This window comes from Talpa occidentalis, unplaced genomic scaffold (genome assembly GCF_014898055.3).
Source record: "Talpa occidentalis isolate TD23 unplaced genomic scaffold, MPIMG_talOcc4v2.1 talOcc4.3, whole genome shotgun sequence".
In the NCBI taxonomy this organism is placed as follows: domain Eukaryota; kingdom Metazoa; phylum Chordata; class Mammalia; order Eulipotyphla; family Talpidae; genus Talpa; species Talpa occidentalis.
Genome location: NW_023603184.1, coordinates 4,038,137 through 4,052,902, shown reverse-complemented (window position 1 = coordinate 4,052,902; position 14,766 = coordinate 4,038,137). Strand labels below are relative to the sequence as shown.

General features: G+C 44.1%; 1 protein-coding gene across 1 annotated transcript in view; it reads left to right on the top strand.

Moving 5' to 3' along the window:
* The window catches only part of PTPRJ (protein tyrosine phosphatase receptor type J), a 143,765-nt gene extending 133,674 nt beyond the window's left edge, over positions 1-10,091 (top strand). Inside the window, exons 22-25 of the mRNA XM_037522255.2 lie at positions 1,902-2,021; positions 3,305-3,465; positions 4,822-4,957; positions 6,599-10,091. Of these exons, the coding sequence (XP_037378152.2) occupies positions 1,902-2,021; positions 3,305-3,465; positions 4,822-4,957; positions 6,599-6,757 (576 nt within the window). The 3' untranslated portion in view covers positions 6,758-10,091. The remainder of the gene's footprint in view (positions 1-1,901; positions 2,022-3,304; positions 3,466-4,821; positions 4,958-6,598) is intronic.
* Positions 10,092-14,766: the final 4,675 nt, after the last annotated feature.

Genomic DNA, 14,766 nt, shown 5'->3' with positions numbered 1-14,766 from the left:
ACCATTTATTGAACAAACTTTCTTTGCTCCAATGCATAGTCTTTGCTCCTTTGTCAAAGATTAGTTGACCATAAATCTGTGGGTTTATTTCTGGATTTTCTATTCGATTCCACTGGTCTGTATGTCTGTTCTTGTTCCAGTACCATGCAGTTTTGATGATTATGGCTTTGTAGTAGAGTTTGAAGTCTGGGAGTGTGATGCCTCCATTCCCTTCTTTTTTTTTCAGGAGAGCTTTGGCTATTCGGGGTTTTTTGTGATTCCATATGAATTTCATCAATAATTGTTCTATTTCTTTGAAGAATGACATTGAAATTTTGATTGGAATAGCATTGAATCTGTATATTGCTTTTGGAAGGATGGCCATTTTAATAATGTTTATTCTTCCAATCCATGAGCAGGGGATGTCTTTCCATTTATTTGTGTCTTCTTCTATTTCTTTTAACAGTGTTTTATAGTTTTCTTTGTATAGGTCCTTTACCTCTTTTGTTAGATTTATTCCCAAATATTTGATTTTTTTTGTTTCCGTAAAAAAAGGGATGGTTTTTTTGATTTCTTCTTCTTCAGATTTTTTGTTTGTGTATAGGAAGGCTACTGACTTTTGCGTGTTGATTTTGTATCCTGCCACTTTACTGAACTGATTGATGAGTTGAATTAGTTTTTCTGTGGAGTTTTTGGGGTTCTCTATATTATCATATCATCTGCAAATAGTGATAGTTTGACTTCTTCTTTTCCTATTGAAACCAAATAAATTTTATGGTGCTGCTGAGCCCAGGGCTTCACACATGGAACATTTTCATAAATATCTGCTGGGCAAATGAAACTGACATAACTGAATTAATGGAGAACAGGACGGTGAATTTAGAGGGGCCCTTGTTTATTGTAAGCCAGGAGAGGAATGGGTGTTGCTGACCGACCGCTGGATGAAATGGGAAGGGAGCCAGTGTGTTTTTTCTTGCAGATTCTCCTCGTATGTTATTCCTGTTTTGTAATAACCCTGCTAGTGTTATCTTATAGTCGGGGAAGCTGAAGTTCATAGAGTTTCAGAATGTGCCCACAAGGTAGCAACAAAACTCCATTTAGGAAGAGGCTAAGCTGGGCACCAGCTCTACATCAGTGTAGGTCCTGGTCCTGTGTTCTTGAAGCAGTGGTCTAGAAGCCTATGCCATTGAAAACAAATACAGGTCCCTGGGCCAGTCTGGAGTGGGGGGTCACAGGTATATATTTTGATAGCAGCATAGACTTCGCAGGCGTGGTGGATAATTGATCAGATTTGGAAACCACCTGCAGTGGACACACATCAGGAAGGGTGTGTGTGTGTGTGTGTGTGTGTGTGTGTGAAGTTATTTGCAGTTATTTGCCATGTGGGGATTCAGATATTCTTAGAGAGCAGTTGTTCCTGCTTTTTATTTCTGTTCATATCTGCCCACTGACTTTATAAAAATCAAGGAGTCCAGTAATGACTGACTTTGAGCCTCTTTATTGATATCTGTATTTGTCTTGCTGTTAGTGTGTATCAAGTTTTTTCAGTGAACAGTGTGGATGGGCTCCGGTGAGCACTGGAGGGAGCGGGGTGGGCCCTGTGACTCGGGGAAGAACCAGCTGTTGCTCAGATCTGAATCAGTTTTTATGCAGAATTGGGGATCTGTGTAGTTTAGATCATCTGATTGTTTTTAAAGAGAAGTCAGAAATCTGGATTTTTATGGGAAGGCTCCCAAAATGAAAGGAGTTGGCATCAATTACAAATTAAAAAAAAAAAAATAAGGGTCAAACAGGAACCAACTAGGTAGGGGGCTGGCTTAGCGTCTGGTGCCAATTTTCAGTATCCAGTGTCCCTTGGGAGGTTTTAGTGATGTCACATGCCACAGTCTGAGGCTTTGTATAAAAGTTCATTTTTATTCTAGACCAAATGTGAGGAATACTGGCCCTCCAAGAAGGCTCAGGACTATGGGGACATAATTGTGGCAAATACTTCAGAAATTGTTCTTCCGGAGTGGACCATCAGAGACTTCACAGTGAAAAATGTAAGTGAGAGGTGAAGAGAGACGGGTCTCCTGTAGTAATGCATTAACTTCGGGATGATACTTTTTGGGTTGCTATTAACCCCAATATTTCTTTGCATCCTTACGGAATAAACAATCCACGTCTACATGTACTTCTAGCAGGCTTTAGCTTTACTTTACTTTAGCTTTACTTTCTTAAGCAGGATTTCAGTTGTTAATCTTGAATAAAATGAATCTTCAGAGTGTGACTCAACACTGGCATCTCCTCCCTTCCTTGCCCTTCCAGGCGAATTTCTCACAGAGTTTTTATTACCAACTAAAGTCCTTTTGGATAGTCGGGTGGGAATAGGGCAGCAGGGGTGGCCATTTGCCGTTGGGAGCAGTTTATGGTGACAGTTATAGTAATAGGATTCCAGGGCATTTATACATGATCCTCCTTTTCCCAAAAGTTATGAAAACAAATCTTATTAAATCATGTAGGTGTTCTGGGAATCAGTTTGTCCGCCTCCTTTTTTAAAAGGTTGTTTAAAAGTAGAAGCAGTGTTAAGAAGCCACACTGCTGTCTCTCCATGGGTGTGAATAGGTATAACCCTTTGCAGCATATATCAAAGGCATAAGAATCTCTAACTCCTCAAGCTGGTAGTTCCAAGCTTGATAATCTGTGTTAAATAAATCATTGGGAGTATAGAAAGAGGCTCATGGTTTGCAAAGATAAAACTCAGCATTATTTATAGTGGAGGGAAAATTGGGAAGACATGCAAATGCCCAGCTTTTGGTGAATGGGTAACTAAACTATGGGGTGTTCAGTTTCTGTATCATTACTCTCAGGTATTAGAAGTGATGGCATAATTGCCATGAGCTGTTAGGATGTAATTAAACCAAGCATACTAGGAGACATAATTTTATGCATATTGTGAATAATTCATAAAAGTCCAGAAGTAGACTGAGTAGAGTTGAGGCTTATGGGGGTGGGGTGGGAAATTGGGGAGTTAGGTCCCAGTTTAGAAGAATTATTGTTGAAGAGTCCATAAGTCATGGATATAGTGTAGCATATAAAGTATTAACTCCTCACTAATCACTGTGTCTCAGAGACTGGCCTCCACTAGTATTTCAGTTCCTATGCTGGAGATGCCATCAAAATGCACTCAACTGGCTCCAGTAAATGCAATTCATAATAATTTTTAGTCCTCACTATTTGTGTAGCTGCCTCTCAGCTGGGCGCTCAGGCACAGCTTGATTCCACTTGCCTTACTGATGTTCTTTAACCTTTCCCTCCTCATCTGAACCCCTCTTTTGGCTTTCAGATTCAGACCAGTGAAAGTCACCCTCTGCGACAATTCCATTTCACCTCCTGGCCGGACCACGGCGTTCCTGACACCACTGACCTGCTCATCAACTTCCGGTACCTTGTTCGTGACTACATGAAGCAGAGTCCCCCGGAGTCCCCGGTCCTCGTGCACTGCAGGTGTGGGACCCAGCTGGGGTGGGGGTAGGGGGCAGCCTTCAAATGCAATAAAAAACATGGACGCTTTTGAAAAGCATGACATAAGAAAGACTATAATAGACATGTATGAATTCAAGAAAGGTTTGGATAAGGGACCTTGGACTTTTTCTGTACAAGTCCCAAGACTTTGGAAGAGGACTTGGCAAATTGTGGCCTGTGAGATCATATCTGATCAGTTTTTATTTTTTTAAAATCAAAACAATTTAGTTATGCTTTGTAGTATTTTCTCATAAAATATTTCAACCTTATGAAAATATAGGGAATGACAATGAAGTGTAGTGAGGCCATCTATGTTTCTTTTGTCAGTAATGCATTATAGATCTTTAAAGTCTCTACTTACTAGTCTCTGGTTCATTCTTCTACTTCCATAGGTAAATGTGACTTTATATTTTATTATGTGTGTATATATTTCTGTGGTTTCATATTGCTTTAAACTCTTGTCAGGTTTCATTCTACAACCTGCTTCCTTCAGCATGTTTTTTTTAGGGATGAATATGGGGTTTGGTGATTATTCTAGAATTAAAAATAACTCTGTGGGAATCTTTAATAAAGAGACAGTACTTCACACTCAGAGAATGGCTCCAGGATATAAGACAAGTGTTTTGAGGCAGTTCTGTCTCCAGCTCTCAAAAAACAAGGATGAGACAGTTGAAATAAGCAAGCAACTTTGTAAAACAAAAATGTAGAAACCTCAAAAGTAGGATTAAAATCTAAGCTTGTTTGGCTTTAAAATTTTTGAAAATATCAAAGGTTTGCTTTAGTGACATGCTAGTCCTACCAGAATAACTTTAAGAACCTCTTGTAAGCAACATGCTCAAACTGATCAGCCAGCTCAGATTTCTAACCCCATGTGTAAGTCCATGTGTGTCTTCCATACGAGGGGGCTCAGGGGACTTCCATCTATCTGTTAACCTACCTGTGTCCACCTGCGGGGGCAGGGGAGAGGCAGTGCATAGAGAGCCCCGAAGTTCATCCAGCATTTTGGTTGGTTGTGTAACAGTATTGAAACACACAGCTCTGGGTCACCTTATTAACTCAAGAAAAAAATTTTATGAGTTTGGAGATAAGTATCTGCTCACCATCTATTTCCTGCCTGTAAGTAAAGTACTGGGTGTGGCCTGCCCATTTGCCTACCTGTTTTCCCTAGTTACTTTCATGCTACAATGGTAGAATGCACATTTGGGCTACAAAATTGAAGATACTTACTATCTAGCCCTTTACAGAAAAAACTTGCCGCACACATGTACTTAAATGGGGGAATTTACAAGCTTGGCAGTAAAAGTAACCCACTGGCATGTACTCATTTCTCCTTCTCAGTGCTGGGGTTGGAAGGACGGGCACTTTCATCGCCATCGACCGTCTAATCTATCAGATAGAGAACGAGAACTCTGTGGACGTGTATGGGATCGTGTATGACCTCCGAATGCACAGGCCATTAATGGTGCAGACAGAGGTGAGCCCAAGATCAGTGTTTGACAGTCCACCCTTCAATCAACCAATCATTTGTATTTATTTCCCCCCCTATTCATTTTTGCCTTGTGTCATCCACCGTTTAAAATATTTCCCCTTTCCAGGTCTTTCTGGCTCTTGGCTGTGATTTCTTTAAGAACAGTGATTTGGGATTGAATTCCTCAACAACAGTGGGTCCTGATGTCAATAATAGGCTGTAAACTTAGGTGGTATCAGGGTTCCTTACCCCATGGCCCCTGACTCACCAAATCATCTTAGCAAGTCTTTGAACCTTGCCTTCCAGGTTTTAAACTCATAAAGTTGTCATTTTCACTCCGTTTCTAAGGAGATCTGACCATCCTTAAAATAGGCTCATGAAGTAGACTTTTCAAGTATGAACCATGTAAAATTGCAAAACGCTGCTTCAAGCATTCAGACGGCAGTATTTCTTCACCCAGCCTGTGTTAAAGAACGTCAGTTGTCGGTCACAGCGGGGCAACTGCCTCATTGAGAAAATGAATGCTTAATATGTACAATGCCATTTGTCTGAGGCCGTCGGATTTGGCTTTCCCTGAAATGTTTTTGCTGCATGTTCTCAGCAAAGATACTGGGAAATGGCCTTCCTCAAAGCTGTAGGGGTGAATGCGCTTCACCAGGGTGAGAGCAGAATATTAATTCTGTATCAGGCTGTTGCCTGTTCCAATTTAGAACTCTATGAATATGGGCTGTGTTTTTGAGTCTAGCAGGGAATGTTCTAGAGGTCTGGGTACGGTGTGTGCTTTGGGGTGAGTGACAGGGTTTTGATACAAAGGAATTTACCTCCTGTGTTGGTCAGAAGGGTAATATTTCCTTTTTTCTGCTAAAATGCCATAGAGTAGTAGTTCTCAACCTTTTATCCTCTTGAGAAAAGCAGCCTCTACCTGCCTAACAAATGTTTTCTCATCCTTTTTTTATATTTTGGAAATAATATAAACCTGTGCATATTAAAAAAAAGGAACAGTACAGGAATATATTGAGTGTTTTTCTTTTTTACTTTCTCTTCCCCAATGTCACTCCTTAGAGCCAATATTATAGTTTGCCTGTATCTTTATGTACAGAGTGGGGGGATGCGTGCATGTATGTGCACACCCACAAATCCTGTTTTATATGCAATTCTGCCCTATGATTCCCCCCACCCCCACAGCACCATGGATAGCCTTCTGTGTCAGCATCTGTCCCTTCTTCCTCTTTCCTGATTCTCATTTGTTTGCCTGAAGGCGGTTCCCACCTGACTGGACCCTCATCACCCCCCCACCCCAGTTGTCCTCTGTTGAGAACCCATTTCCTCCTTAGCCTACACATTGCTACTTGCCGAGGAAATCTCATTGGAATTTTTATTGTTGGATTAATTCTTCCACTTTCTTTCTTTTGCCCTTCCCAATATCTCAGTGTTTCTCTTTGGGGAGGGGATGTGTGGGGAGTGTGCCCAGGCTAAGAATCACTGATTTCAGATTTCACCAGAATCCTCTTTCCTCTCCACACATGTTCCCTTGAAGTGTTTGCCTTGGGCTGGGTGGGCAAGTGTGGAGGTGGTAATCTTTGAAAGTCACCTTGGATGCTGATCCCCGGGGCCTTTGTTCATTTGCTTTCTCTCCTTTTTTAACAGGACCAGTATGTTTTCCTCAATCAGTGTGTTTTGGATATTATCAGATCCCAGAAAGACTCGAAAGTAGATCTCATCTACCAGAACACAACTGCAATGACAATCTATGAAAACCTCTCACCAGTGACTGCATTTGGAAAGACAAATGGTTACATTGCCTGATTCCAAAGGAAAGCCTTTCTGGAGTTAACCAGACCGTCACAGCCACAGCAAAGGAAAATGCCCCATGTTGACATGTTTCTATATGTCTAATATCTTCATTTTTTGTTCTGTTTGGTTAGAACTAATGTGAGGGTGTGCAGGGGCTCATGTAAAACATGACAAATGAGAAGTTGGGGCTAGCGGGGGGGCTGTGGAGGGTGAGCAAGTCAACTATATTCCTGATTACCAATGGGATGAGTTCACTTTTTTTTTCTGGAGAATATGGAAAACCAGGAAAAGTGAGCTATGGTTTTTTTTTTTCCTTTTTTCAAAAACAGATTTTTTTTTTAAAAAGACTATTTTATATGATTCACATGCTAAAGCTAGGCTTGTGTTGGGTTGAATATATTTTAAGTATCAGAGGTCTATTTTTACCTACTGTATCTTGGAATCTAGCAGATGGAAAATACATACTTGTGGATGATTATCATGTGGGGAGGGCTAGGTGGTGCCTCTTCTGCCTGGCTTTTCTATTTGAACATGTGCCTTTTCTGAATTATGCTTCCACAGGCAAAACTCAGTAGATATCTATATTTTTGTATCGAATCTCATGATTGGAATGTACGGAATATTTAAACAGTAGTTTAGCATCAGAGGTTCAGCCTTCTCAGAAGCATTTGTGTCCGCATTCGATTGGAGGCAGCCTCCCTGCCCCACCTCCTGTGCGCGCCCCAATCTTTGTTCCTTTGTCCTCGAAGTTGTCCCCAAAGGCATTTCTGCTGGCACAATTTCAGCCCACGAGTGAGAGTGGAGTGGAAACTATCACCTTGAGAATTTTGGGGGGTGGGGGGACAGGGGGAACCCTACAGTGATGTAATGTCCTTTCCTTGTCCCTGTTTTATATAATTTTTCTCATTTCTGTATTTGGTAAGAAGGATTATTTAAAGGTGCAATATCTGACTTAGTGATTCATGATGCTCTAGATTTTTAGTAACGTTTTACTCAGGTTGGCATTTTATGTGTGTCCATGTGTATGTGTGTGTGTTTTTAAAAGCGTGGCAATCTGTGAACACTTCAGTGTGAAAACAGTGTCAAATGACCCCGCCCCCTCAAAGCCCACTGGCTTTAGTCTGTATCTGCAGTGATGCATCAGTATCTGCTGTATATATATATACTAAACTCTCAAAACAGTCATTCCTTTGAATGGAGGTGTACAAAATTTGAATTTGTATCAAAGATGTAACTATTATTTTTAAAACCTCTTTTCATTCTGCTGCTGTAATTACTTTGATTTTTTTGTAAGTGTAGATTAATTTTTTTTTTTTTTTTTTGGGCTTCAGGTGTGTATCCACCAAGAATTTCAGAATTTGTGTGGATTTATTTTATTGGTACATAATCTGTAAGCTTTCTCAAGGCATTAACATGAAAGGATTGTTTCTTTTTACTTTATATGGTGGCTCAGGTTATTCTTTGAAGAAGTTTTGAATTTATCCTCCGATAGGCAATGAAGTATCCAAGGTTCGTATGAAGGAGTTACCGAGTCCCTGGAGCTCTGTGGCTGTTCCCCACAGTAGTAAATCCTGCTGTAACTGTAGGACTGGCGTGTCCTACTGAGATGGGCGCGGGGTCTTCCCCAGTGCCTGTCTCTCACTGTCTCCAGACCCCGCCCCGCTCCTCGACTCACCAGCACTTTGATAACTAACTGCACATGAATGGGGGCTTTAGAGTCAACCACAGTGGCCTGAAAGCCCTTGATTCGATTCAGAGGTTTAGTGCAGGATGTCTTTTGTCCCCCTTTTCCTTTGAGGTACTGAAAGGAGAGGCGGTGGTGGGGTGATGTTTTGGGAGAACCCTGCTTCCCAAATGGAAATTGCACTTTTTGCTGATTCCTTTGCTGTCTTTGGTAGTAAGCGGTTCATTCAGCATGGGGTGTCCAGCCAGAGTGGGCTCTCTGGACTCAGCTGCAGAGGGGCCTTTGGCTCCTTTGTTTCGAGTCTGGGAAGGTGTGTTTCCCCAGGGTGTTGTGTGAAGCTGGGTTTGGGTGGATGGCTCCTCTCCGCTTCGCAGCAGCTTGGCCCTTGGTGCTTGCAGAGCTTGAGAGCCCCCTCTGTTCAGGCAGTAGCTCCCTGTGCCACCTCCCTCCCCACTCTGGTTTGTCAGGAGACCACTGTGATGGGTGCCTGCGTGTCAGAGCCCAGGGCGCTGCTGCACCCGGCCCCGCCCATCTTGGGGAAGGACTGGGCTCTAAAATTCCCTTAAAAGATGAAAGCAACCATAATTAAAAACAGTGTATAAAAATGCAAAAACCAGAAAGCCGAGTCTCTCCTGCTTGGTATGGGACATGGGTAGCAGCTCCACAAGCCTCTCTTGGACGTCACTGCTAATCCAGGGAGGAAGGCTTGTGGGGGAGAGTTCTGGATTCCAGATGGGCAGGTCACATGAAGGTCAGGATGCCTGCTTCTGTGCACCCTGGAGAGGGCTGGGGCTGGGTCAGTGTTGGTGAGGGTGTTGATAGCATAGTGATTGAAAAGGGAAGATTAGTGTGTAAATATAAAGGACATAGGGGCTAGAGATTGGTCATCGAGAAGAGGAATATGCTTTTGGCTCCTGCCCCAACCCTTTCGGTCATAGTGACCTAAAATCTGGGATGTGGGTGGAGTGGTGGGGATGGCACCCCATTTAGAACTGGGTGGTTGCCCATGGCAAAGCAGCCAGAGTGGGGTTTGTTGTCAGTGAAAGTTTAAGGAGGGGTGGTCAGCTGGCCCCGGGGATTTAGGTCAGTGAGAGCTTCTCTCACAAGCAAAGGCTTTTTGGTCTCCAAAGTTAAGTCTTGTGATGACTGGCACCAGGAGGAAGTGGCATGAGGGCCTGTTCCATGGCACGATCTCCAGCTAGACTTTGGCATAATGGACTCCACTGGATTTAGACTTTGTCACGTCAGAGGCTCCTGGGGCCATAGTTGGGGCCTGACTATGCAGCTCATTCACCTTCGAGTTCCATCTGGATGGAAGCACATGGTTTCCTTCTGAAATGCTTGACTGTGCTTGTTGAGCTAAGCAGCTCTTGGTGACTGATGCTGATTTGTGTCAGAAGTGCTCTGAGCTTTCTGACCACGTGTAACAGCCGAGCCCTCCAGTCATTTTTCCTCGGGAGGGCACATGAGTAGGATGTATTGATGTGGACTCTAAAACTGTAATTTTCTTGTAACTATTTTGGAATGATGCATATTTCTAATGTTTGTTATACTTGTACAGAGTATTGCTGTTGGTTGCTTTTTTTTGTTTTTTAAGGAAAAAAATGGCCTGAAAAAATTTTTTAAAAAGACTTAACAAATACCAAATATAAAAAATGTCAACACATGATGTCTAGGTTGTTTTCTTTGTTCTTTTTTTTTTATTTTATTTTAAGCCCCTCCCTTTCCTTTACGTTCACCCTTTTCATCGATTAATTTACCGACCTCGTTGGACTGAGGCTTCCTTAACAGAAATACATAGTCCTTGGGGGTTTTCAACGTTTTCTTACTTCCATCTCCCACAACAAAGCACAAAGATGGGGGTGAGGGGTGGGGGTGGGGCTTACCTACAACAGTTTACTTCCCAGCACTTCTGAAGGGCTGAGTTCAAGATGGCGGCAGGGCTGGTCTCTGAGGCTTCTCTTCTTGGCATGTGGAGCCTCCTCATCACAGGGCTGCCCCACCTTGTGTGTTTGTGTCTGTCTCCTGGTTGGAATTGGATCACAGCCCACCCTAAAGACCTCATTTTACCTTAATCGCCTCTTTAAAGACCCTACCTCAAAAAGACACCCAGACTGAGGTACTCGGGGGTCGGGTACTTACACACTCACACATCCAGGGTCTTCGGGTGGAGAGGAGACTGGGAAGAAGTGGGCGTCCAGGCGTGGCTTTCAGGGCCGGACATAGGGTCAGCAGATGGACAGACACCTACTTGGGGTGCCAGAGGTTGGAGAAGGTTTTTTGTTAATGGGTTTGGGGAATTCCAGAATCACTGGGGTACTGTGGCCATTTAGGGGCTTTTTCTTTCTTCTCCCTTGTGCCTGGCTGAAAACTCCAAACAGACTCAGCTGATTTTGTTTTGGGGTCTCTATTCCTCTTGCCTGAGACAGACCCACCTAGTCAAACCCAGGTCCTGAGCGCCTGGCAGAAGTCAATGCTCTGATGGAGCTTCCATCCAGATGACGAGGGGAGACAGGCAGATGTCATCTGCAAATAAAGTCTTCAGCAGGTTCCATGGTGAAAATACGGGGAAGAGCACTTCCAGCCTTGATGCACCAGCTGGTCACTCACACAGCCATAGGCAGCTGCAGGAAGGCAGAGGTGAACAGTCCAGAGGGAGGCTGGGGAGCAGGTGGGGTAGCCCAGTGAGGTGAACCCTGAAAAGCCCCAGAGGAGGCTTCGGTAACAGGGAGCCCAGACTGTTGAGAGTGGGTGTATTTGAGCTAAGGTTTAAGCAGAATCTTAGCAAGAGGATTAAAGCGGGGACAGTTTGCGGGAGGGGGAATGGGTATGTTTTGATTGGAGAATGTGGGGGGCGTGAGTGGAAATGGTGGCTGATCACCCTGAAAGGTAAGAGCTTTGAGATTGATGGATTAAAACTCTCTCACCTTTATTTTATTATTTTTTAAAGGATTTATTTTTATTTATTTATGCAAGCACTGGGTACAGTCAGAAGCGCGGGAGGGTGAGAGAATTCACCAGAGCCAGAGCGGGGAGCAGAGCAGGCAGAAGGACCGAAGTACACTGCTGAGGGGAGCAGCGGGAGGCAGGAGAGGTCTGCGCGCCATGTGGGACCCTCCTCTGGTGGCCGGGGAGCAGCCGGGGATCGAACCGGCGCTGCAGAGGCTGCGGGCAGCTTCGCAACCCAGCGCTCAACCGCTGCGCCACCAGGGGAGGCCCAAAACTCTCTCACCTTTAAAGCACCGCACCTCGCGTACAAGAGGTATGCGCGCGCGTGCACAGACATGCAAACATAAACATACAGTTTCACCTTTGTGGTTTCCTTTGGGTGGGAGCCACATGGTGGCCACCTGGGTGTCCATGAGAGGATGGAGAAGGCCCCGCAGATAGTTGGCTGGCTTACGGGAGTACCCGATGAGAGTTACCACACAGAAGAGGCCCACTTGCCCACCCTCCTTTCCCCCTTCTCTCCTCTCCCAACCATCTGGGGACTGGCTCACTCCTGGTCTGCTTACCAAGTGCAAAATAACTATTAAACAATTCCAGCGCATTCCTGAGTTGTTGGCTGGAAAATGCTGGGTGAAATGAGGTCTATTTCTCAGACCCAGTGTCTCTTGGTATGTCCACTTCTGCCCTGGTCCTTTGCTATAATTACTTTCCTGATTACATTAAAAGCACAGGTCTGGAGCATGATTTAATTATTGCAGCCATCATTCCTCCTCTGGTTGTCGAGAGAAAATATTTTGCTTTTAAAATGATGCTTCCAGATGTCTGGTGGTAAAAAGAATGGCGCAGAACCAAATGTTTGGAAACTGAGTTTTCATTCTTTTCCTGCCCCTGCTGACTACATAGAAATCACAGAGCCTTCCACTCTTGATAAGCCTCAGGTGGCAGAGACGTGATGCTTGGCCCGTGTCTGAGCGTGGTATGTGCAGCTTGTTGACACACAACCCCCAAGGCCTGAGCAGAGGTGGTCAAGGTGTCTATCAAGGCAGGACGGTTTGAGACTCAGGCCCTGAGAGGGGTGTTTTGAGGTCCAGTGTCATCTCGTGATCTCATCTCCACCTGGGAAGCTTCCAGAGACCCTGCCAGCGAGGGAACTTGCAAGTGAGTTCAGAAAGGAAGAGGATGACAGTTCCAGTTTCTGACCACAGGAGTGTGGTGGGGCTTTTGAAGCTGTGATGTGCCGAGTCACACAGCGCATTGACTGGGTTGTACGAAACACCCTCTGAGTGGTAGCTGCTCACTTATCAAGTCAAAATTTCCTCAACTGTCTCCTGTAGGCCAACCGAGGGCCCTGGGAATGTATATTTGTGAACAAAACAGGCATGAACCCTGCTCTTGGGCATTTTAAGGGCCTGTGGGAGAGACAGGAAATTGTGAAGAAATAGGACCTGTTGCTGCCGTGGAGATGGAAGTCCTGGGGGTGGGAGGGGGGTTGCAGGAAGGAATGAATCTGGCACCTGGACGAACAGCCAGAAGACTGTGATTCTGAGGCATAGCATTTGAGGGGGCCAAGAGCACAGATGGAGAGGGCGAGGGGGCAGGCACCTGTCAGGTTTTCTAAGCTGAGGTAAGGAGATGGGATGCTAGTTTCAAACCGGGGGGTGGGGTTTGTCAAGATGTCTCTGTTGTCACTGTGTGTAAGATGGGTTGCAGGAGGGAAGCTGGAATCCCGGGTCCTGGTAGAGGTTCTGGGTTAGCATGTTTTTAAAAATAGAAAAATGAAAAAATGATGTAAAAATATATAAAATAAAATAAAATATTAAAAAATAGATGATGGTAATGAGGTGAAGGTAGTGGCAGTGAAGATGGAGAGGCTGTGGGTTTGAGACACATAGGCTGAGGGGGGCTGCGCTTCCTGCCTCATCTTTCACTCAGGACATAGCTATGTGATTTGCGTTGGACCATCGGTGTGGGCAGAAGTGAGTCTTAACTCTGACCCCAGACCAGAAGAGACTTTGCTTGATTTTGTTACCTTTTTATCCTTCAGTAATGCTTATAGATGATCTAGTTTAAGAGAGTCAGTTTCCTAACACAGGCAATTATGAACAGAACGTGGAGAAAACAGTAAGGATCTGTCTATACTTTGCTGTCTACACTTTGCTTCCACAGAGGTTCCCTGAAGGTTCTGACCTAGTTACTCTTCCAGGTTTCCTGCTGCCTGAGGCGGGTAGGGGGCAGCCATAATCGTCATGCATTGATTCATGATCTAGAATGCGTCTTTACCCACTATTGATTGAGGTGAGGCAGGAGGATGCAAATAACCCTCAAATTCTGTCTCTGGCTTGTTGTTAACTCTGTTCTCAAAACAAAAACAGGCTTAACTGCAGAATGGCCCAGAATTCAAGTGTCTTCTGCTCCTAGCACTTAATTTGATAAAGACTCCCCAAGTATAGCCTAGAAACCAAGGTATTATAGGAAATAAAAATCCAGTGACCACCTGAGCTCTTAGAACATGTACAAGCATAAGCAACGGATGGGAAACATTTAAAATCAATGCATAGAACTATAGAGAATAATCCTATTAAAATGCTTTATAAGTGCACTGAATAATGCTTTATAAATGCACTGAATAAACTCCAGAATAATGCATTGGAGGCTTTTGAGTGGCATTAGATTTTATTTTTACTTGCCTAAATTTTCTAATTTCTCCCAATGAATAGGGAAGATTTGGTAAGAATGATCAATTAAAACCTTAGCACTTTTTCACCTTGACTCAAAAGAAAAAAAAAAGACACAACCTATTTTAAAAATGTATTTGTCAGTTTCTTCAACTGACAAATTGCTAGCAATTTGTTAAGAAAGTCAAGTTTTTGGATGTTAGATTCCGTTGTGCAGCTGGAGGAAGTGAGGTTCCACCTTCCTGCTCCTGGGAGTGTGGGTCTGCCAGGGGGGAGGGCTGGCAGGCATCTGGGAAGCAGAAGGACTCGGAGGCAGGGAGCATGCTGACACCCCTTCCACCCCTTCAGGGATTTCACCGCTCCATTCTGGGACAGATACGGAAAATTCCTGGGACCTTGGAGGAAAGAGATGATTCTGGCTTTTACCCATTACATTCTAGCAAAAGTCACCTTCCTGCAAGCAGGTAAGAGCTCCCCGAGTTGAGCCATGTTGGCTAGGGGAGCAGTTTTGTTTTAAATTATTACAATTATGTTACTAATGATATATCATTATTTTACATCCTTGTTTGTTTTTTCACAAGATGAGATTTCTCCCCTCAGATGTGGTCCAGAGTCCTTGTGCTCACCTCTGCCCCTACCCTCAGCTTTCTCCCCTCCCCATCTTACCTCCCGGATACCTCAGATCTATCGTCAGCTTTTAAGGGTCGTTTTAA